Below are 22,119 nucleotides of genomic sequence, written 5' to 3'. Positions count from 1 at the left end.
AAGCCCCCCTCTGCCATTTACAAACGGCCTTCCACAGACCTTCCCATTTTATGTTAGGCATATGTTGCTATTGAAACCCATTGCTAATTACCATGGGTTAAATGACTTGACACCTCCTCCATCTCTCCAGATGATCCATATTATACCCATCTCCATTTCAATGATAAAATCACCCCTCCTCTCCAAATACTGGAAGTGCTTTATTTAATGTATCCTCTGAGGAGCTTTGGTAAAAACTACTGAACTGTGTCAGCTTTTTTTTAAGGTCAAGGGGTCTGTTTTGATAAGATGATGTTTTCCAAAAAACCCGAAGTCCTTTGGTAATCTTTCCCCTCTTTTCTCCTCTTTTTTTAATATAAAAGTAATTGGCTGAGGGGAGTCTTGTGCGCTGTTTAAATTAGGTCTTCCTGGGCACTAATTAAAGAGAGGATCCCTGTGCTTTACTGGACCCAACACGTCGGCCTCTTGACCTCAATTAGATGAGTTATTTTTAGTATACCCTTTACAGGATCTTGTCTCTTCTGGGCTTAGTACAGATGTCTTTGTAGTAAACATAAATGCAGAGGAGTAAATGTAAAGAACAATGTTCCAAGTGAGGCATGACACTTTTTTACGTCTTTACTTTATTTCCGGAGGGCCTTACTAGCTGAATGGTTGCAGCAACGTCCCCGCTTGATTTCAGCCTTTGGACCTTTGTTTGATGTCATAGCCCTCTCTATCTCTATCTTTCTCTCTTCTCTGCCTCTACACTGTTGTCTTTCCAATAAAAGCGAAAATTTCCAATAAAAGCGAAAAATCCCAATGAAAAAATAATTCCTGCCGTTTTCACCCATATTTATGTTCTTTCATGCAAATATGCTTTTGCCTCTCCTCTCTGCCCCTTTTCCCTTCTGCTGTCAGTCATCCTTTCCCCTCCTCTGTGGACACCTCTGTCTTTCTTCTTCTTCGCCTGCCTCCCTTCTCTCCTACGAAAGCCAATTAACCTCCAGGCTGAACTGAGAGCTTGTGTTTTGTTCTTGTTCATTAGGGGGTCTGGGCCATATGTCTGTCTGTCTTTTGGCCTTGACCACTCACTGTGTGTGCGTCTGTGTGTGTGTTTGCGTCTGTCCTTTCACATTTTTATGTTTATACCTTCAGGTTAATACAAGACCCAACCCAGCCAATGACTGCACTCATGCCATCCCAGACTCCATGGCCAACAACAGGTGAGCTGGCTGGGGCATGAGGAGCATGTTACACCACCTGGAATGAACTTCAGCTGGTCTGTTGATAGATGAGTAGAAGGATGTCTGAGATACTTGAGTCAACTGAGCTGTGTTTCTCCTTCCAGCTTGAAAAAATCGTCTGCGGAGCTGAAGAGGATCCTGACAAATGGGCAGGTGAGCTGTTAACTCACTGCTTCTGCTCTATTTGGTTATTGTCTCTTCACTGCAGGAGGTCTGTGGGTTTCTAGGATCAAGCCTGATACGGTCTTGTCTCTCGCTCTCTCGCTCTTTCTTTCTCTCTCTTTCTCTCTCTTGTACACACACACACCCACACCCACACACACACACACACTCACACGGTGGCTAACCTATCAGGGAGATAATTAAGCCACGTCCTCTCAGGTTTCTGCTGTAACACAGTGAACTAATAGAGCTGTTCTCTCCCCTCTCCTCCATCTCTTCTCATTCTCTTTACCTCCCTCATCTCACCACGTTATCAAATCAATTGAGGTGGACTGGGTGGGGGGGAAACATGCGTGTGTGTGTGTTGTCTGCATGCACGCTTACATGTATGTTGTCATGCCTGCCTCGGTCTATACAAAATATGTTTTGACAGCCCCACATTGACATCATATTAATATCAATCATTGAGCACCACACACACATACGGCCCATGCACACGTTGAATGAAGAACTACAATGCAGTATTGCAGAGGGAAATATTCAATTAAGATCATTTTTAGATTTTCCTTGAATGTTGTAAATTAGGGTAAATTTTAAGGACACAAATGTTTTGCAAGTGTACATTTCCTTATGTCATTAGGACTTTAGCTTTTCCGTTTTAAAGATACATTTTTTATGTCATATGTTTATGTGAGCGTAAAAAACAGTTTTCTTTGGCAGAGACGGGATGTATTTAGAATATGCATTTAAAATATGGCACAAGATATATTTTGATTTTAACTGTCACTTAGCATGCTAGATTTTATTTTTCAAATATGGTATTAACAAAAGCGATTCAAACATAGTAGCAGAAGTTACTGTTGAAATGCAGTAATTTTCACTCTAGACTTGTTTTGTGAAAATATATAATCTTGAAATAAATCAGTTTATTAAATATTCCACACTTGCATGAGGATAAAGAAGTTATTTTGTACTATACTTTTTTTAAATGGTGTAACACCTCATATAAAGTGTGTAATTTTCTAAATGATGAACTTTCCTCAGTGTTATTTTATTTTTTACAAAAATTCAAGCATCAGACAGGCATGGAACTGCCCTATTCCACATTTTTTAAAGAATCCAATGCTATCTTATTCAATGCTGAGTAGTTGTTGTTGTTATTTAACTAAATCATTACTACAAGTTTATTTTAGTTGATCTGTTTAGAGGAATTTCCTTGACCTACAGGCACCGTTTGACCGGTAATTTCAAAACAGTTGAGAGGAGGAAACTTTTGCTCAGACAAAACATGTGACAATTTTTTATCTTCGAGTAGAACGAAGACTGCAAACAAATCACCATTAAACTCTTCACCAGCTACTCCCCCCACACAATGTCATTTTTATAAATTGGACAGCAAACGTTGTATTGATCTCCTCTTCTCCTCCTTCTTACCTTCTGTTTTCTCTCCTTATGTTGCTGAACTTGGAGTGACCTGAACGCATGTCTTGTTTATAGCCTCCAGTGACGATGTCAGCCTCTCTCTCTCTCTCTCTCTCTCTCTCTCACTCACCCTCTCTGCCTCACCTGTATAGTTACACTGGTTGCATGTCTTCTCATGTTATAACATCTAAGTGCCATTATTGTATCCCTGTATCTACAGATAAATGCTCAGGATATCCACTATCAAGAGCAGCTCGGCCATGGAAACGGAGGCACAGTTTACAAGTAAGTTCTTTGCTGGTTACAAGGCCGCAGCACAATAACAGATGGTGGCACTGAAGAGAGAAAAAGAAAGTGAGATGGTGTGAAGGAGTTATTCAGGGATGTTGAAGGCTCTCTACAGTGCAAATATAAAAGAAGAGTGTGATACGATTCCTGACTTTTCATATTTTTTCTGCTCAGTTTTTCACCCTGCAAAAGGGTTCTGTGAAGGGTTCCCCATTGTTCACCTCCGTTCCTCCCTCGTTCCTTCATCTGTCCATTTATCTCACTGTTTGGTGTGACATCTATCCGGCTGGTTTGTGTCTTTACCTTCATTTATTTATTCTAGTTTGAAGGTTGCAAACATATATGATATTGATTCTGGGCTGTAACATATGACAGCAAGTGACCTAATCTGTCTATAGTTCCGCACATTACCTGCCACGAGAGGAGAGCTCCATCCTCTCTGGGTAGACGAATGTATTACTGCCCTGCTAGCGTTATGACAAGGTTGGCATTTGTGTTGCTCGCTCTATCCCTCTTTTCCCCACCTTGTGTTTTCTCCTTCTCATCAATCCTCAGCTATTGAGCTGTTTTATTGAGATTGAAGTATTGATCACTGCTCAGACTAACCTTGACTTGACAGAGTGGTCTGCTTCCCACAGTCCCCAGCAAACCCAGTAAATGTCCTATCCAGCAACTCCTCAAAACTGTCCTTTTTTTTTTATATTTTCACCTCATTTCTTTCAAACCACCTTTTACTGTTTTATGACTTAGAGATAGTTTCATTAAAAAAAGCCAATCTTTCATAGTTGTAGGAGAATAAGATTGCTTATCAGTTTGGCACCAAAAATGGTTTTACTGCAGTGGGGAAGGCCAATATTGCAAACTCAACAAATTCCCAGTCAATTTAGTCCAGCAAAAAATCCATATGCTTTGGTGCTGAAATTCTTATGGTTGGAAGGAGAATATAAAAAAATACAGAAAAAAACCGCCTGGTTGTTTGTGCTATTTTGATATATTTGATTCCATGTACATTTTAATCAAAGGTTCTCTACAAAATATTCAGCGTATTAATCTAGCAGCAACAACTACTTGCTATGTAAAGATTAAGTGCAGTACCTTAGCAAAGAATAAAGTTGTGTGTGTGTGTGTGTGTGTGTGTGTGTGTGTGTGTGTGTGTGTGTGTGTGTGTGTGTGTGTGTGTGTGTGTGTGTGTGTGTGTGTGTGTGTGTGTGTGTGTGTGTGTGTGTGTGTGTGTGTGTGTGTGTGTGTGTGGCACCGCGGTTACAGCTTATATGCTTTCCCCACCGACCGTTCTGTCGCTGAATCGTAGAATCGAGTTTGGTCCAGTTTGGGAGCTACTTTCTTTGCTCTTTCATCCCTCCAGACTCAACAACGGGTCTTTTGCTTCCCAAACTACCCCAGCTGCATCCCTTCCGGTCGGCCGGCTGCTTTCTGCTGAGTCAGCAGTAGCTTATCCAGCACCCCTTGTGTTCTGAGCCGCTTCTTCCCCTGCAAATTGTCGGTATACCCAATCTCCAACATGACACTGGAGAGGCTGGCTGGAGGATAAAATCATTCTAAATAGAGTCCTCACTGAGTCATGGCCAACAAACCTGTTTTACCAAACGTCGTTATGTCAAGTTCAAGTACAGAACAGTTGACAGCTCGGCTGCTCCATCAACCCAAGTGTCTCATGTGTTTGATTGATAAAACAGCAACATAGTTACTGTAGACCACAGTTCAGATCTGCCCCGACTACCCTGCACTCTGCCCGTCCAAATCACTGACACACTTTCACTTAATGCACCACCCTGCTTGAACACAGGTGTGTGAATGGGTCACCTAATGAACAATGAATGAATATAATCTGCTGGTGTTATATTTTTGTTTCTGTATAACTAGCTAGTGCACTAGTTAAACATTAGAGCAAGAGGAAACTCAACATTTTAAATGTAATGTTAATTGTGGTGTTGGCCTAAACATCATTTATAACTCTTAATTGTTTCCCTGTTTCTTTAACTTTAAATATTTATGCCACAGTCAGAAAAAGCTCTGAATATTTAATATCACTCTTCCCTTGCTGTCACCTTTGATGCGTTATTGACAGATTGTTAGTCAGCTAGTTAAAGAATGTCGACATGCTGTACTCTGTGTAATGTTGTATTCAGTATTCAGCTGGATTTTTTCATATAAGATTTCCAATCAATTTATAACAACTTATATAAAAGCTCTCTTATCTCAAATATTTCATGCCGAAGTAGATTTGCTGATTTGAAGACAAAAACAGTGATGCAGTGAGTGCCTCAAAAGATTTATCCAGTCTGTCCTCAAAAGAGCTTAGTTGGGGGAGATTTATTTTTCTTTCTGGACAGTAAACAAAAATGATCCAATAAGGTGCACAGAGGAGAAAACATGAAGAGTTAAGGTTGAAAAGATCACCGTAATCTGCTGTCCCTCGCACTCTCTGTTGTACCCAAACTGGCAGGTGTATTTTGATAGAAATAAAATAGTTATTATGTGAAACTGATCTCAACAATGTCTGGATTATCTTGAGTAAACTTGTCATGATTTCTGTAAAGAGACATTGCTGTTGAGATTTTTCAAATGTATTTTTTGGCACTTTGAGCAACGCAAGCCAAGCGCCACCTCGTTCCATTATACAAAAATGAAGGCAGAGATCTCTACGGCCGATTTAACCAAAACCAAGCAACTCACACCAAAATAATCTAGAATTAAAGACACTGTCTGCATCCTCATCGCGGGCCTGGACAGGTTTGCTGCTTGCTTTCGAAACCTATTCCCTGTCCTCTGCCTCTTCCATTTGGTCCATCTTATATTAGGCTTATCACGTGTGAAAGCACTACAAAAAGCTCCCAACCTTTTAACCTCTTAGCCCATTTATGACCCAGAGCCATTTAGTCTCAATTGGATGTTACCAACACCACAGCTCTCCATAACCATGCGCTGACCTAGCCATCCATCAATGTCGGCCTTTGTTTTTTTATTACACACTCTCTCAGAGGTCCATCTTGTCCAGCAATCTAACTGACTCTATGGCTTATAAATACAATAACAAGGACACACAGGCCATTTCCGTGACTCGTGGATCCAGCAGTGCAATTAAAACAGGCACATTTGCCTTACAGTGACTGTGGTGACATCTATTTAGACACCCACGGCTGCTCCTTCAGTCTCTCTGCCCATTTTCTCCATTGATTTAGTTTTTTTCACCCCATTGATCAGTATATTGAAGGTCCAAAAGCTCTTTGTTAATTGGTTTTAACCTGCTATCTTGTATCCAGATATGTTCAGATTGTGTCTGGAGCCAGTTGAATGAAAGTAGTGTTTACACCGGGTATCAGTGCAGCCAAGCTGTTGTCTTTGGTGCAGAATATTGAGACTATAAACTTCAGTGATACTGAAATATTTGTATATCTATTTGATCACTTCTCAAGACCATTAGACTAAATTATCTAAGGTTAGGAGCCTAAAAATGTGAAATCTGAAGCCTAGTTGAAAAAAATATATATATTTTATGAAAAAATCTTTAAAAGACAACATTTAGTGTCTTACAGTCTCAGGAAATCATATGAAATGATTGAGGTTGATCTTACACAATGACGTTCCAATTATTATTTTTCATTTAAACGGTACATAATGTTAACTGAAAACATACAATTAAGGCATAAAAACGTGAAGTATCTAGAGACAAATTGCTTTAACACTTGCTTTAACACTAGGTTTTGCTAGGCGTACAGTCTTAGCAGCTCTTACTGTCCTTGTCTGAAGATAGCGAACATTGACATGTCTACCTCTGCAGGTCTTAACTGTTTCAGCTTTTACTTTCCTTTCCTGGAGGTGGCACAATGTGGCATGTTTAGAACTGTGTGTAGAACTGGTCTGAAGATGAACGAATACTGAAGGACACCCTCGAGTGTCATGTGGCAGTGATGTCAAAGTCCATTCATGGAATTGGGCAAAGTTTTCTTTCACTTTTGTAGCATGGTAGGATATAAACCAAAAAAATCTTCTTTGTTATTTGAGCTTCTCTGCCTCACTGTGTCTGATGTGCTGGGTATTTAGCAAGCCTTTGTGTGTATATTTGTGTGTAAATGCATGTTTGTTTGTGAATGTCTGTGTTTATGGTTCTGTCTTGCCTGAGTCAGTTTGGAAACACATTATAACCAAATGAGGTGAGAGAGTCAGGGAGAGAGAGAGTGGCGGCCCGTCATCCATGTGGCGGTGTAAAAGTACCGCGTTAGCCCTGATCCAGGAGGCCAGTCTCCCTAACCCACAGCCCCAACTTCAGAGACACAAAGAGAGAGGCCTATGAATACTGCATGATGGAGCTTTTATTACAGAGCGAGCTGGAGTGTAAATAAGATCCAGGCAATGGGGCACGTTTACTGGGGTCAGATCAGGGGAAGTGGCGGGGGGTGGCTATGTAACCTTGTCCCCACGTCTCCCGCTGTCACAAGCCTGTCACTGTAACTCATACAGGGATGCTCGGCCCTGAGGTGGTCAAGGGCAGTCTGAGAATAAAGCTCCAACAAAGCAGTACTTACACCGCATCTCCAGACCTCTCCAAACATGCCCTTAAAGTAGACTCGTTCAAACTTTGGGATTTCTTAACTCCTGTATATCTAACTAAAAATGAATCTGCTTTGTGGACATGCAGTACTATTGGGGCCTGTTGTGCTTAAAGGGATAGTTCAGGTCTTTTGAAAAGGGGTTGTATGATGCACTTATCCCTAGTAAGTGTATTACCTACAGAAGATGGCGGTCAGCACACTCCCAGTTTGTAGAAACACATAGGAGTATCTGCATGGAAGCTAGCAATGTACTGCTGTAGATGAGTGCCAGCAGCAAAACGTGTTTTAGCTTCCTAGAAAAGGGCACACCCAAAAATCTATCAGTTTAAGTGTGTACTATATTAATATTAATATTAAGAATATTTTCACTGCTTTACTTAGCCGTTAGACAGACCCCTTCTGACGGGAAACTGAAGCCATTTAATCCATCTATGCTCTCCTCAAAGCCACCGGACTCTATTGACAAAATATGTAATTTTACCTCACAGAAAACGGGAGTTGCTGCTCTTCCGCCGCCTCGATCACTTAGTTTGTTTGTGTCATTGTGTGACTTTGGTAAATCTGAACTAATCTTAAAAAGAAAAAAAATTATAATAAAAGGGTCAGGCTACTTTTGAACGACTTCAGTTCCTCATCGGAAAAGGCTGTCTGATGGCAAGTAGGTAATGCACTGACTATGGATAAGTACCTCATCCACAACTATCCCTTTAAAGTTATATTATGTGGATATTTACCTTCAATCTTATGTAAAGCATGTTTAAGACATATATGTATGACTTTGATGTGTGTTTTTAACTTGCTCTAACTCGGCCAAAGTTCTTTGCATACGTCGGACAAAGAAGCAGAAAAACAGCATTAGCTTGAATACACAAATGTGATACTTTGCATGAAGGTACGTGCACAACAATTCAAATACTCAGATGAAACTTGTGCACATGCCCACGTACACAAGTGTTAAAGAAGTAGTTAGAAGCATTCAGCCACGGGCAGGGTCTGTCTGTCAGCATGTCTACAGACTTCTCATTGAGAACTACAAGTTGTTTTGCACGGTGAAGACTTGCTTTAATCTATTTTCAGGCTGCCACACACACACACACACACACGCACACGCACACAACCTGCCCAGCCAGTATTTAACATGTCTACCCCTGCGATCCTGCCTCAATTAACGTCTTCATCTTAATTAAGAGGCAGCACTCATGCTTAACTGATATTGATTGGAGCTTAAAGGAAGACAGAGACATCAAAATGGAAACAAGGCCGTCAGCCTTATGTGCAAAGAGCTCTATTACAAAAAAGATTACACTTTAGACCAGAAACACTCACTCACTCTCTTGGGCAAAACACTTTCCACTGAAGTCAGAAGAAGGATTGTGGTTAGGTGGAATACCTAAAGCTTAATTTGTATCTTTTGCTATTAGGTATATTTTTACCTTTTATGTGTCTGTAGTTTGTCTGTAGTTTGTTTTTGCCTTCAGCAGCGATGATACTGTTATGAAAGACGTGTAAACTGCAGCTCACATTCAGCCACAGCCAGAGTCCAGTGTTTGTTCTAACTGTGGGTAATTACCTGACATGGCACTAATAGGTGGCATTAATTAAAGGCCGGGGATAGTTTTTAGGTGTCTGGCCGAAGAGCAATGCGATCCTCCAATCTTAGACACATTAATCACACCTTGCACCATATACACGGTCTCTCTGGAAGACCCGCTGACAGGTGAGTAGCCAGGTATCACATTTACTAAGCCTGCTTGTAAGCTAACCGGCCCGTGTGACGTGCCCGCCCCCCCCACCTCATCCCCATCACCGGACAGCTGTCGGACAGTATTTGTCCTTGAGGATTGTGTGTTGAGAGGTACTGAGGTGTTGTCACTGGCGCCGTAAACTAACCTTCAAGGGCTGTAACTAAAGCCGATGTTTGGCATTAAGGAGTTTGATGATTAAATCATTACGGGGCTGCTTTTTTTCTTTGCAACTCAAAACTCTGTCCGGAACATCGAGCGATGGGGCCCACAGGATCTGGTTTTGGGTGGTGACCTCTGACCTTTACCAGAAATACAGACTCTACTATTGCTCAGAAACTAGCAGACTTTTGGAGTTTTTATTGCATTGTCATTTATGTAAATGTTAATTTCCCATCACTTGAACTTTATCACCATGTTTAGTAAATTAATATTAAATTAACAATTTGTGATCACTCTGATCAATATTTATTTATGTACCACATCCAAACATCTTTTTTCTGGGCAGAGGGGTTTTCGCTGAAGGAAAGTGTAATAAGAATTTATGCACATGATCAGAGCTCTTCACTTGGAATAAAGAAAGAAACTACACTAGAAACTCTGGTTACTATTTAATGAACTCGAGCAACTGCTTTCTACAGTTTTGTTTCATATTACATTACATTACATTACAGTCATTTAGCAGACGCTTTTATCCAAAGCGACTTACAGGAAGTAATCATCTTCTGCTTTTTCCCTGTAGAGCGTACCATCTTCTGGGCAAGCGGGTTTTAGCTGTCAAGGTGAGAACTCCTTCCACGATGATGACAGTACTTCCTCTTTAATAAGTGATGCTCAAGCTAGTCCACCCAATCAGAACCTCAAAAGAACTTGTAAATGTTATGTTTCTTAAAGCTATACCTATTTTTCCCTGTTTTGATTACAGGTCATTCCCCTGGATATCACGGTGGAATTACAGAAGCAGATCATGTCAGAATTAGAAATTCTCTACAAGGTCAGTTTGACTTGTTCCTCTTTACAGAAAAAAATAAATCTATTTTCTCCACTGAATGTTGCTGTCCTGTCAGATCTACATTGTTAATAAACAATGAGTTTTAACTAATGACGCACCATTTAAGCGCCTCTGGTCCTACAATATAAGCCAGGGATCAGCGATACATGGAAACACACGCAACACACATGGGCACGGGACATGTGAGTTAACTGATCAACGTCTTTGGATTTCTTTACATGCACAAAAGGAGGGTTTTGCTGTTGCCCACTTTGAGATTCAAAACACACTGAAACGGATCATGAATGCATTGTGTGTTATCAACATGCAACGTGAAGAAAGAAGTTGTGGCCTAACCAGATCGACAAATCAACTAACCTGAGCTCAGTATATTGATGTGTTTCTCCACAGCCCCACTTTAGTCTGCTAGCCCTCTCCCCATGCAATGTGTGTGTGGAATCAAAAATAGTTGAAGGACTTGATGCTGTTGAGTGATGCTTTGAGCACTGACTACAACCACTAAAGCACAAGTGATCATATTGCCACTTTTGCTTAAATTGCTGATCACTTTTTGCTCAAATTCATAATGGGGATAATGAATATTAAAAAAAATGATATTGTGCATGCTCTGTAATGATCACATTGTCTCTTCTCTTGACTGCAGTGTGATTCGCCCTACATCATCACTTTCTTCAGTGCCTTTTTTGTGGAGAACCGGATATCCATATGCACCGAATTTATGGACGGTGAGTTTCTTGGTTCAGTGTGTTTTTATATTTGCTAGCCACAGCAAAGATAAAAACAAAGTGTAGGAGAGACTTTGGGGATCCGTCCTCTGTCCCTCTGCCGCGTATCCATTTACACTTCTGCAGATCAAGAGAACGTCTTATCGCTGTGAAGCTGCTTAGCATGCCTGTGTGCTAAAAGCTACAAGGGCGTGATAAATCTTGACTTAAGTGCATTTGTAGGTGCGTTTTGTACGTGTGTTTCGAGATTGGTGTGAGATGAGGGACTGTCTATGTTTTTAGTGTGTGTGTGTGTTTGTCCAAGTGTGTGTTAATGCAGTGATTCCCCTGTTTCACACGTTTGCCAGCTTGTCAGCAAACTCGGTCTAACCTCTCAGCACTCTTTACTTCATGGAACTTTTCTTTGATCAATCATTTTACACTTGTAATTGATTATTGCAAACAAGAAATTACATTGCTTTAAAAATGTGATTGCATAAGAAAAGATCAATACATTTAGCATCTTGTTTCTTGTTTTATAAATATGACAAATACATTTTAAACAATTACAATTAAAGTGTCATGTAAAGTGGAATTAAAACATTTTAATATAATTACACGTGTAGACTATATTCTGAGAATGTCCACACTGATGGAGAAACTTTTTAAAAGGATCATTTTCTTCTCTGGTTTGTATAAATATCCTGTGCAAGAGGATCAACAGTTATTTCTTGGCAACTGTTAAATGCTTGTTGACCTAATTTAGATCTGGAGCAGTTGAAATTGCATTAGCTGTTTTTTCTGTTGTTAGGATTGGTGTTGCAATCAGCATGGCCAATATAAATTAGATTTTGTGAAAAAGACATTTGGATATCACGAAATAAATTGTACAAAATGTGTTCATACTAAATCGTCGCCTGAATTAATACTTTTGTCTTTTGCAGGTGGTTCTCTGGACGTGTACAAAAGAATTCCAGAGCACGTACTGGGGAGGATCGCAGTGGCAGTAAGTTTTCATTAAATACGCAAAATCTCTATATTAGTAGTTTTAAAGCAGTTGAATCAAGATGTGCGTTCTGGAGTTTTTATTTAAGTGTATTAGAGTGTGATTAACCCATGTGTGTCCTAGTTTTAAATGCAACCTGTTATTCGGATATATACTGAACAGGTCTGAGGAATATTTTATTCATTTAAAGTGAAAACACAGGTGTGAATTTTTCAATTAGCTGGTATTTGGTGAAGTGATGGACAAAGTCAGCGTTGTTATCCTCCCCTCGTTCCCTTTCTCCATCCCTTTCTACTCTCAATAAAAACTATCAGTTTGATAGAAATGGCCTTGATGTTGATAAATGCATGACTCTTTTTCTCCGCACTCATTACCCTTCTCCTGTCTTCACCTCCTCTTTCCCCCTCCCTTTAACTTCTTCCGTAATCAAACAATGACAGCTATTTAGTCAGTGTTAATTCTAATTCGCAGCTTTCCCTCCTTTCCACTGTCACAGTTGTTAATTATCACAGAAGGAAAAGCACCCAAGAGGGTGTGAGTGAAGCTGCAGACTGCAGTTGTTGTACTCACACCACCGCTTTTTTGAGGCAGCAGGACTTCAGAGAGCTTTTGGGCGTTCTTAATTTACCACAGAGGTTGTCGTGCATCAGAGATGGATGACAGGAGCCTAAAGGCTAGAATCTAGAAGCTCCCACATCACATAAATGGAAAAAGCAGCTTTACACATTGGGAAATGAGTAATACTTAAACAAAACTATAATGACTATAAGAACGTTGTACGAATCTAGCCAGGCGGTAGAGTCATATGCGTTTAACCAATGATGCACCTGCAATGGATGCACAATAAAAAGGAGTGGCTCTCATCAGTGTTTTTTTTAACCCCCTGTGTCTCCTGCCAGTCATTGTAGACATTACACATCAAAGGAGGGGCAGCACGGAGGCGTCCTTACTTACTACAAACTCAATGTATTTCCTTCAATGTGAAGGAGAAACGTCTCATTACTGAGGTCCTTCTTAATTGCTTACCCCCAAAGAGACAAATCACCCCGCGAAGACACATTTTCTTGGTCGCTTGTATCTGCAGTCTTATTATTTCAGTGACTACGCATAGTTTGTGACCACAACTGAGGAGTGAAACAAAGATTTACTGGCAAATTGAGAACTTTAATGTGCAACTCAGATCTCCCTTTTAGTAGTGAAGCTAACAAACCTAAGCTAGATTCAATTTCAGGATACTTTTTCCTGCTGTTGAGAGTGAAAAGTAGCTGATTCTCCTGGGTTGAGTGACTGGGTGTATTAATTAGAGGAAGTATTGGTAGAGTTAATTATTGTCTTAAAATTGGAAAACATCACTTAAAAGGTAGAACCAATGTTCACAGTCAGAGGAAGCCAAGATGACAAAATCCTGCATTAATGGCAGTAATGCTATTCTAAGGTCTCTATAGACCCTGGCTGCTCGTGTCCATAAAACCATGAAAACAGAAATGTTGGAATCCAGGGCCCACAGTATATATAATTTACCTTTATTGTCCAGAATGCCTCCACAGTTCTTCCTCCAAAGCCCATTCTGTCATAGCACTCTTTTCAGAAGTCCTCAGGAAACACAGTTTAAAGCCGAATTCCAGATTTAAACAGCACATCAGCGTAGCAAATTACTACGACACCTAAAATATCTACCAATCTGTCAAAAAAGGGTAACTCATCCAGAGCCAGGACGAAAACCACACTGTTGCTCCTTATTGTGAGGTTTAAAAATTGGCCAGTGTCTCCTCTCCAGTGTTCAGGATTTCACAAGAAGGCTAATCGGTGTCAACATACCCTCTGGTCCTCATTTGTGAAACGGAGAGCACCACTGCTGATTAGCAATCTAAGGGCAGCATCAATACAACATTAGAGACATGTGTGAACCATGACAGAGCAGCAGTATCCGAACCTTTCAGTATTTCAGGGTGAATCTTGTTCAAGTGACAGCTAGTTTGTTCGGTGTAAACTGGGTCATTGTCATTTATTATCCTACCTATAAGTTAAGTTTGTATAGTTCAACAGGAGGTTACCACTCCACATTAGCCGTGACATTTCATTATTAATCCACATATGCTGGTTAAACGTTGAATCATAACCTATTTTTTTTCTTTCATTTGTGTCTCTAGGTAGTCAAAGGCCTGACGTATCTGTGGAGCCTGAAGATACTTCACAGAGGTGAGTAAGGTAGTGTTATTAAAAAAAAAAAAAAAAAAAAAAAGAACAGAGTTGATAAAGCTGTAGAGTGCTGATGTTGCAGTTCTATCAAGCAGTTTGTCTCCGCAGATGTCAAGCCTTCCAATATGCTGGTGAACACCCGAGGACAAGTCAAGCTCTGTGACTTTGGTGTCAGCACACAGGTACACTGATTTGTTTGTGTGAGAGAGAGAGAGAGAGAGAGAGAGAGAGAGAGAGAGAGGAGGGGGATGAAAACAATGGTCTATAGCTGCATCACCACAGTCCTGTGCAATCTGTGTGTGTGTGTGTGCATCTGTCTGCATATGGTCAACGTTTCAATCACTGCATTCATTTTCAACTCAAATCATCGGTGCTGTCCCAAGGGTTTTCCTCTCACATTAACTCCCCCCCGCCCCCCACCCCCACCATTGTTCTGCAGCCTCCCAAAAAAATCACTTGTTATAATTATGACCCGCACACACAACTGCAAAGCCTCATTGATATGTATTCAGTAGATGTGGGGAAAGCGTGGGTGGCAGACAATAGCCCAGTCATTGTGTGTGTGTGTGTGTGTGTGTGTGTGTGTGTGTGTGTGTGTGTGTGTGTGTGTGTGTGTGTGTGTGTGTGTGTGTGTGTGTGTGTGTGTGTGTGTGTGTGTGTGTGTGTGTGTGTGTGTGTGTGTGTGTGTGTGACAGCGTGTGTGTGTTTGCAATGTAATCATCAGGGACAGACCTTCAGCGTTCCCTAAAACATCAACCCCGGGACTCTGTCTCCCTTTTCACACACACACACACACACACACACACACACCATCCTTTCTGTGGCAAATTGTTATTCATTTTTAACCTCCACTTTCTTGGAAGCTCCAAGGTGAATTTTTTTTTACACCCCTGCATGTTTAACAGTAGCAGCATTGACTTGTCCTCTGTCTTTTTTTAACTATATTTTTCTGTTTATCTCTCTTTCACACATATACCCCCCCTCCCCCTCTCACATTGTAGGGCATGCTAAAAGAAAAAGAAAAAAAAAACAGCCATGAGGGAACAGACACTCATTATCACAGTCCTGTCATTGATGGCATGTGCTATTGTATCCACACACACACACACACACACATAAACACACACACGGACTCACTAATGTCTCCTTGTCTTACCCCTGTTCCCTTGTGTGAGGGTTGAGAGCAGCCCAAAATATCAACCTGACATGTCAATAGATACAGATAATGTAAGTGAGGTCCAGCTCCCAATTTTTTTTTTATTCCCTAATATAGGACAATAAAGTAATGACTCTTAAGAGTTATTTATAAGGGTTAAGGTACCTCATTATGGTCACTTAAATAGCGTGAATTTACATTGATATGCAGCATAATTATTTGCTTATTCACTGGTGATTCAATTATTTTGCAGTTGGTGAATTCTATTGCCAAAACGTACGTGGGAACAAACGCGTACATGGCGGTGAGTGGCCCTTTAAAGTTCAGTCTCGTGTCAAATCATTTCAAGTTGTACACTAAGTGAAGATATGAGTTAACACAGGAATCAGAGCCTCTAACTTACAGTTTTTTGATATATGTGTTTTGCTCCACAGCCGGAAAGGATATCAGGAGAGCAGTATGGTATCCACGCAGATGTCTGGAGTGTGGGAATCTCTTTCATGGAGGTGAGACAAAGTATTTATGGCTTCACATTATGACTGGCATTTGAGGGGACGCTAAAAATTCTAGCAAAAGTGTAATATGTATTTAGGCTGTCTGTTGCACAATAGCTAGAGTGCTTGACTGACGCCCTGTGTTTTAAAATAACGTTTTAATTCCAGCATAACGTTCCCTGGTCTCTTGTCCTCCCACTGACACTATTGATTCTCCATCTGTTTCTGTCCACAGCTCTCCCTCTGCAGTATTACAAATGATTTGTGGCTTCTGCCTCGCCTTTGTTTGTCAATAATGTTTAATATTATTACAATTATAACCGTAATGGATGAGTTCAGGACAAAGGAGCCTTGTCAAAAGTATTGACATGATCTCCGTGTGATAAAGATGGAGCTGTATAGCAGTGGAGCCTCCTGGTTCTGTTCTCTTTGTTTCTAGCTGTGGATTAAGCTAAATGAAATGGCTCAATTTGGATTGATCTTTAGTCTACGAGTTGGTCTGTTTATGTTCAAGGAAAGACTGTGAACGTTTTGACGTTTTAATAACGTAATGTTGCCAATAAGCTGCCCTTGACCAAGATGAAAAATGCCCACCCCAAGTGAATTGCCAAATGTCAGGGAGAGCTGTCACCCAACCCCCCCGGCCAAAATAACGCACATTGTACATACAAGCGTCCCACAATCCCGTCCTGCTTCTCTTTATCCCTCTAGCTTGTTCTCCGCAGGTGGTAATCGTGGGGGGGTTATTAACTAAAAGCTTATGTTGTTTGATGAAGAAGTGACATCAGCAGGTGGGCACTAAGCTTACCTCAAAGACAGAAAGTCTAAAGTTCTGCATGCATCAGTGGCTTTAGCAGAATTTGGTTTTTTTTCCTCTGTGTCTTGAATTCTATGTCATTAAGACATAAGGCATTGGAAAGGCATGTATACATTATTGCATCTGTACTCACACACACAGTATCTGTCAGGAGGGTAAGTAAAATATGAGGCACAGCCTAAAATGAAAATATAAAGTTACAACAATTGCTGATTGTAAGTAAAAAATGTAAGCATTATGGAGGGTCTGTTTGGTTGTGTTGCATTAGTTTGTATACGTATTTGCAGATGTTTGCACAGGCCCAGTACTGACTCAACCTTTTCCCAGGGGTTTTTAATCATTATAAATGTCTCAAAATGAATCTAAGAATACCCTGCAGCTCTAATTATTTCTGTCTTCTTTACACAGTTAGCGTTGGGCATGTTCCCCTATCCACAGGTGAGTTATTCTCTGCGTTTCATTCATTTGTATATTAGGGTAATTATTTCATCAATCTCTCCATAAAAACATCAGAACTTTTTCAAGGTATTTCGCTGTGATGATTCCTGTTGCAATAAAACAGTTTAGTTAGTTTACAGTAGTAACTATGTCATTAGTGGTTAAACAATTCTTTTTTTATTAGATTTTTTTAATAAGATGATTACAAAAATGATTTACCTTTTTTAAAAATTCTCCACAGTAAATTATCTTTTTAAAGAGCTCTCCAATTATTTAAAATGTATCAAATCATTTTTAGAAATTTTGCTGTTACTATTATGTAAGGCACTAATCATGTAAACCTGTTTAAAGTCCCTGAATGAGACTAAGAGGTCTGTTGACCTCAAAAGATAATCTCCTTTCATCTGTATAACTCTCTACAACTTTAAATGTATGAATTTACTGTTTGGGTTCGTTTCTTTCTCCCCTCATTACACTAAGTTAAAATCCTGCTCAAATGTAATTGCCGACCTCCAAAGTGACTTCCCAATCCCATCAAGTCTTAATTAGCCCTTTAAGATGGGTTTATCTCACTAATCCCTAGCGGAGCAATCTAAATATGGTTACCTCAGGTTACCTCCTGGCCACCTGCCTTCACCAAATGTGATTGTACACATTTCATCTAATGAAGAGTTTGTTCTTTAAACTACAGTGTGATGGTGTGAAAATGATGCTTTAATAACCTATTGTGGGTTTTAATTTCTAATTTAACACATGGACACTAGCTACAAAATAATAGGAAAATAATTATAGACAGTGTTGTGGGTGTTTGCACATTTGACCATTTTCTGTGTATGATGTAACAACCACTGCAGTATCTACGAAGGGACTGCATAATCGACTGCTTCCTCTCACAATGTCAACTACTCTTCCTGGGAAAGAGGAACTTTTCCTAAACATTGGAGTTGACTGAGTCTTAAAATCTCAGCATCTTTGCTTTAAAATAAAAAATAAAAATTTCTTTAAGGCCATAAGTGTTTTGGATGTTGACGTCACTTACCTTCACTTGAAGATGTTATCCTATTAAAGTTATCTATTATGTGCTGAGAGTAACCCAAACGTGTTTTTACAATAATTAATTACGTGCCTAGTTTCATACCTCCACAGAAAACAGCCTCAAATTACAGTTGTGATAATCGCTATATGCAGATATCTGCCTATGAATCCAGAAACTCTGACATTTTGTTATTGGAAGAGTTCTAGTTTCTTTTTGTAGTCTGTTAATAGTCCGAGTAGTAAGGACCAATCACGTTTGAGCTGGCTTTGGTTGAATGCAAGTAATATGTCTGATTATTTTGCTTATTATTAGTTAAAATTAGCTCGTAAACTGTCTGCTTGTGAAACTATCCGGTCGTGAACGATGTCTGCACTCCGTTTGCTTGTCTCAAGTTGTTAATAGTATTGACGATGGCGCACAGAAAAGGAAGTCTTTGTTCGATTATACGCCCGACATATCGTGGTGTAGCTATTCACTTGTTTTCTGTTGATCATTGATTCTTGAGCTATGATGAAAAGCATATGCAAGCCTTTTGTGCGAGGGAGCAAAGGTGTGTTTATACACAACTTAAATTGTTTAGTGATGTAAATGTCACACAATGATCAATATGTGTGTCTAGTGTGTGTGTGTGACTACAGCCTTGGGCATGTCTGTTCCTTCCTTCATTTAATGCTTCCATTATCATGTTAATTGTTTGTGAAATTTTTGGCAAATGGTATTTTAATCTAACGTCATCGATAGAAAAGGGGGGTGGACAAAATATTAGAAACACCTCCCAGTTCATAGTTTGGACTCTCCACTAACACGCAGCGTTCCCTCCTCTCAGTGTTAATTTTCCCCTGACTCCATATGGTACTGCAGACAGTTCACCTGCAGGCTGTAGCAGAGCGGTGTGGCGAGAGCGCTCGGATCCAGCTCGTCAGGCGCAGCCAGCCAAAGTCCTCGGGCCTAAGCTGTCATTTTTGCAGACGCTGGCACAGCTGTCTGTGCAACAAACCCCTGCTACACTTCACAGAGAACATTTTAGTACATATTGAGGGGGAAGTTGGAGAAGATGAAACAGAGAGAGAGAGAGAGATTAGAAGAGAATCAGTGGCATCTGAGTTGTAGACCTGTGGAAGATACAGAATGAGTTGTTAAAGTTGAATTTGGCTTTGAGTTCTTCACGATTTGCACTTTTTAAAAGCCAATTTTAACATTATTTGGTATATTTTGTTCACCGTTTCCATTCTGCTTGCCAGATGCATTCATTTGTGGTTAGTTGATGCATTATCCCCCGTTCATTCTTTTGTGTATACACACACACAGTGGAATCATCACCTCATGTTTGTCATGATTAGAGATGGTCTCTTTAAATCCACTTCACCACATGTCGGGATTCATTTGCGTCCTTTGTCAGGAGTTAATGGAGTTTTTGCACGGCTCGCTCTGAAAGTCTTTGAAGACACCAGACCTGATGTGATGTGTATACAGCCGCCAGCACTATTGCTTCTGATTGATTTGTTTGCTCTATGGTTGTTTTTGTTTTCACTGGATTTTGTCACATTTTCACAAATTTGATTGAATTTTTGGATGAAATACCATGTCAGTTATTTGCGTGTGTGTGTTTCAGGAGCTTCCATTACACATCAGTGCATCCATCAAACAGCACAGACGCTTTAGCTTTGTTACTTTGTTTCTTCCTCTCAAATGAAATGGAAAGAAACGGTGTGGTAGCACTGAGTCCTGTGTGTGTGTGTGTGTTGGAAACAGTGTTTGCTGTAATTTCTTCAGCACCTTATGCCAGCTCCAAACTTGTTGATACTTTCCGTGGTAACATTTCCTTCTGTAAGTAATTAGTTAGTGTATTAGGCTTCCCTCATAGGCTTTAGATTAAAAAAATATTGAGCCTTCCCTTTCAATCTCAAGTATAAAAAACTTCACTACATCTCTCACTATTTATCACAATGATAGTTATTGTCACCAAAACATTTTTCAATAATGCACAACGTCTGCATAACTTTGTATTAGTCTTCCCTATAGAGCTGATTATTAGTGAACTATTTTTAAGATGTATTATTTTGACATTGATAAAACTAATTCTATTGCAAATCAAACAGGTAAGTATAAGCATAAATAGGCTTTTCAGTTTGGAGGAAGTCAGAGAAGAGCTGCATGTTTCACTTGCTAACAGAGTGACTTAGTTGTTGTTGACCTAACAGTAAAGAAAAGAACTGAGAAAAGGACCTCTCTCCATTTCCCCTCTTATTATAGTGATATCTCAATGTTCCCTGAGTGGCACTGCCCTTGCCCATAACCAGAACATGCATGTTAACCTTCGTTGAAATTGATGGTTTTGATCACAAAAGGGAGCCTTTTGTAAGAGTTTTCATATTCCTTACCTTTGAAGAAAAATCTTTGAAATTCTTAAGGACGGAACGAGCCATCTGATCTTTTAGACGTGTTTATTGAACGGCTCTTGAAAGGAACAGAAATCATTTGATATCTCAAAATTGTGACTTCTTATTATCACGCTGGGGCCCAATGTGATACTTTAAAAAAACGGAAAAAGCTTGATCTGGCTCAGAAATCGTCACAAAGCCACTTGTATCAGGGCTCTCCAGCTCAGAGACACATAAAGCCAAAGTTCTACACAACTTCCTTGTCATGTAGTAGTACACACAGCTGATACACAGTCCTATAGTCAAACATATAATTGTTTGTTATTCTAAGACGAGGTATCAGAAGAAAATGTAAAGAAATTAATTATTGGAAAGTCTTTAAGTGTAAATGTCATATCAAGCAATGTTTGCCCTCAGGACGAACATGCAGATAATGATATGTCTACTAGATAATCAGCCCACATTGATGAGGCTCTTAAGAGAGAAAGATAAGGAGGCATTCTCAAAGCTCTGTTTTTGATATGTGGTCAAGCTACCTCGTACAAGAAGAATAAGTGCTCAATTATGCTTGAATAAGTTAGTCTCCCACTATCCAATTTCAACCCCTGGAGCAGCACGCAATTTTGTCCTAGTAATTATTTCTGAACAAATTCGTTTTCCATAGTTGCCTTTAATGTGTCTGAATCAGGTAAAACTGGATATAGAGGCGGTTTAGGAGTCTCTTGGTATTTGCAGAGTGTGAAAACCTGTATTTAATTGAGTGAATCAATAAGTGCTCTAATGCACTGTCAAAAGATCCAGAGAAATGAGCAATTTATTTACCAAACATTCTCAGGCGTTTAGCTGAGCCTAGTTTTCAGGGCTTATATAATTTAGTCTATATGATGGAGGTATAAATTCAGGTTTTTAGAAATTAAAACTGATTGTTCTAATGAGTTCAGCCCTGGGGGTTTTACGCAGGGAAACTAACTGCTTTTTATAGTTTCACTGTAGTGTCACTATAAAAGTATCTCATAGGTTCAGTGTCTAGATCTTTCAAATTAAAAGTTCATATTCTAGCTATGTTTTTTTTTCTTTCATTTGTTTGGATTGTTAGTGACTGTATAAACTTAATTTAGTAAATGAAATACGTATAGAATGTCTAAGATGTATGTTTCTTTATTTTGTTTTCTGTGATCTCCAAGCCCAACACTAGTTTATTGGGGTTATCTTTTCTTCTGCGACTTCAAACATGCCCTCTGAGATCCCTTTTTTTTCTCTGTAACCCTGTAGTCATCATTATGCAGGTAACTTACCGTGTCCCGGCCTGTTTATTGTCAGCGCTTCACCTGAGAAATCGACACATTGAGCATGCTCATTACAAAGCTTGCTGTTTGTAACAGTTATCCCAGCACATCTAGATAACCTGGAGGGTATGAATAAAGTACTACTCTGAAAATTAGCATTAGTGGATCTTTTACCCCCA

The 22,119-nt window shown here is 39.8% G+C and overlaps 1 protein-coding gene across 2 annotated transcripts in view; it reads left to right on the top strand.

Moving 5' to 3' along the window:
* Positions 1 to 22,119, top strand: part of map2k5 (mitogen-activated protein kinase kinase 5) — a 55,020-nt gene that overhangs the window by 8,364 nt on the left and 24,537 nt on the right. For both annotated transcript variants that reach the window (XM_054620267.1, XM_054620260.1), the window contains exons 6-17: positions 1,138 to 1,205; positions 1,331 to 1,379; positions 3,031 to 3,095; positions 10,154 to 10,193; positions 10,337 to 10,405; positions 11,067 to 11,148; positions 12,072 to 12,133; positions 14,284 to 14,332; positions 14,441 to 14,514; positions 15,742 to 15,792; positions 15,923 to 15,994; positions 17,208 to 17,237. In XM_054620267.1, the coding sequence (XP_054476242.1) occupies positions 1,138 to 1,205; positions 1,331 to 1,379; positions 3,031 to 3,095; positions 10,154 to 10,193; positions 10,337 to 10,405; positions 11,067 to 11,148; positions 12,072 to 12,133; positions 14,284 to 14,332; positions 14,441 to 14,514; positions 15,742 to 15,792; positions 15,923 to 15,994; positions 17,208 to 17,237 (711 nt within the window). The remainder of the gene's footprint in view (positions 1 to 1,137; positions 1,206 to 1,330; positions 1,380 to 3,030; positions 3,096 to 10,153; positions 10,194 to 10,336; positions 10,406 to 11,066; positions 11,149 to 12,071; positions 12,134 to 14,283; positions 14,333 to 14,440; positions 14,515 to 15,741; positions 15,793 to 15,922; positions 15,995 to 17,207; positions 17,238 to 22,119) is intronic.

Source organism: Anoplopoma fimbria, chromosome 2 (genome assembly GCF_027596085.1).
Source record: "Anoplopoma fimbria isolate UVic2021 breed Golden Eagle Sablefish chromosome 2, Afim_UVic_2022, whole genome shotgun sequence".
Taxonomy (NCBI): domain Eukaryota; kingdom Metazoa; phylum Chordata; class Actinopteri; order Perciformes; family Anoplopomatidae; genus Anoplopoma; species Anoplopoma fimbria.
This window is presented reverse-complemented; position numbering and strand designations above follow the sequence as displayed.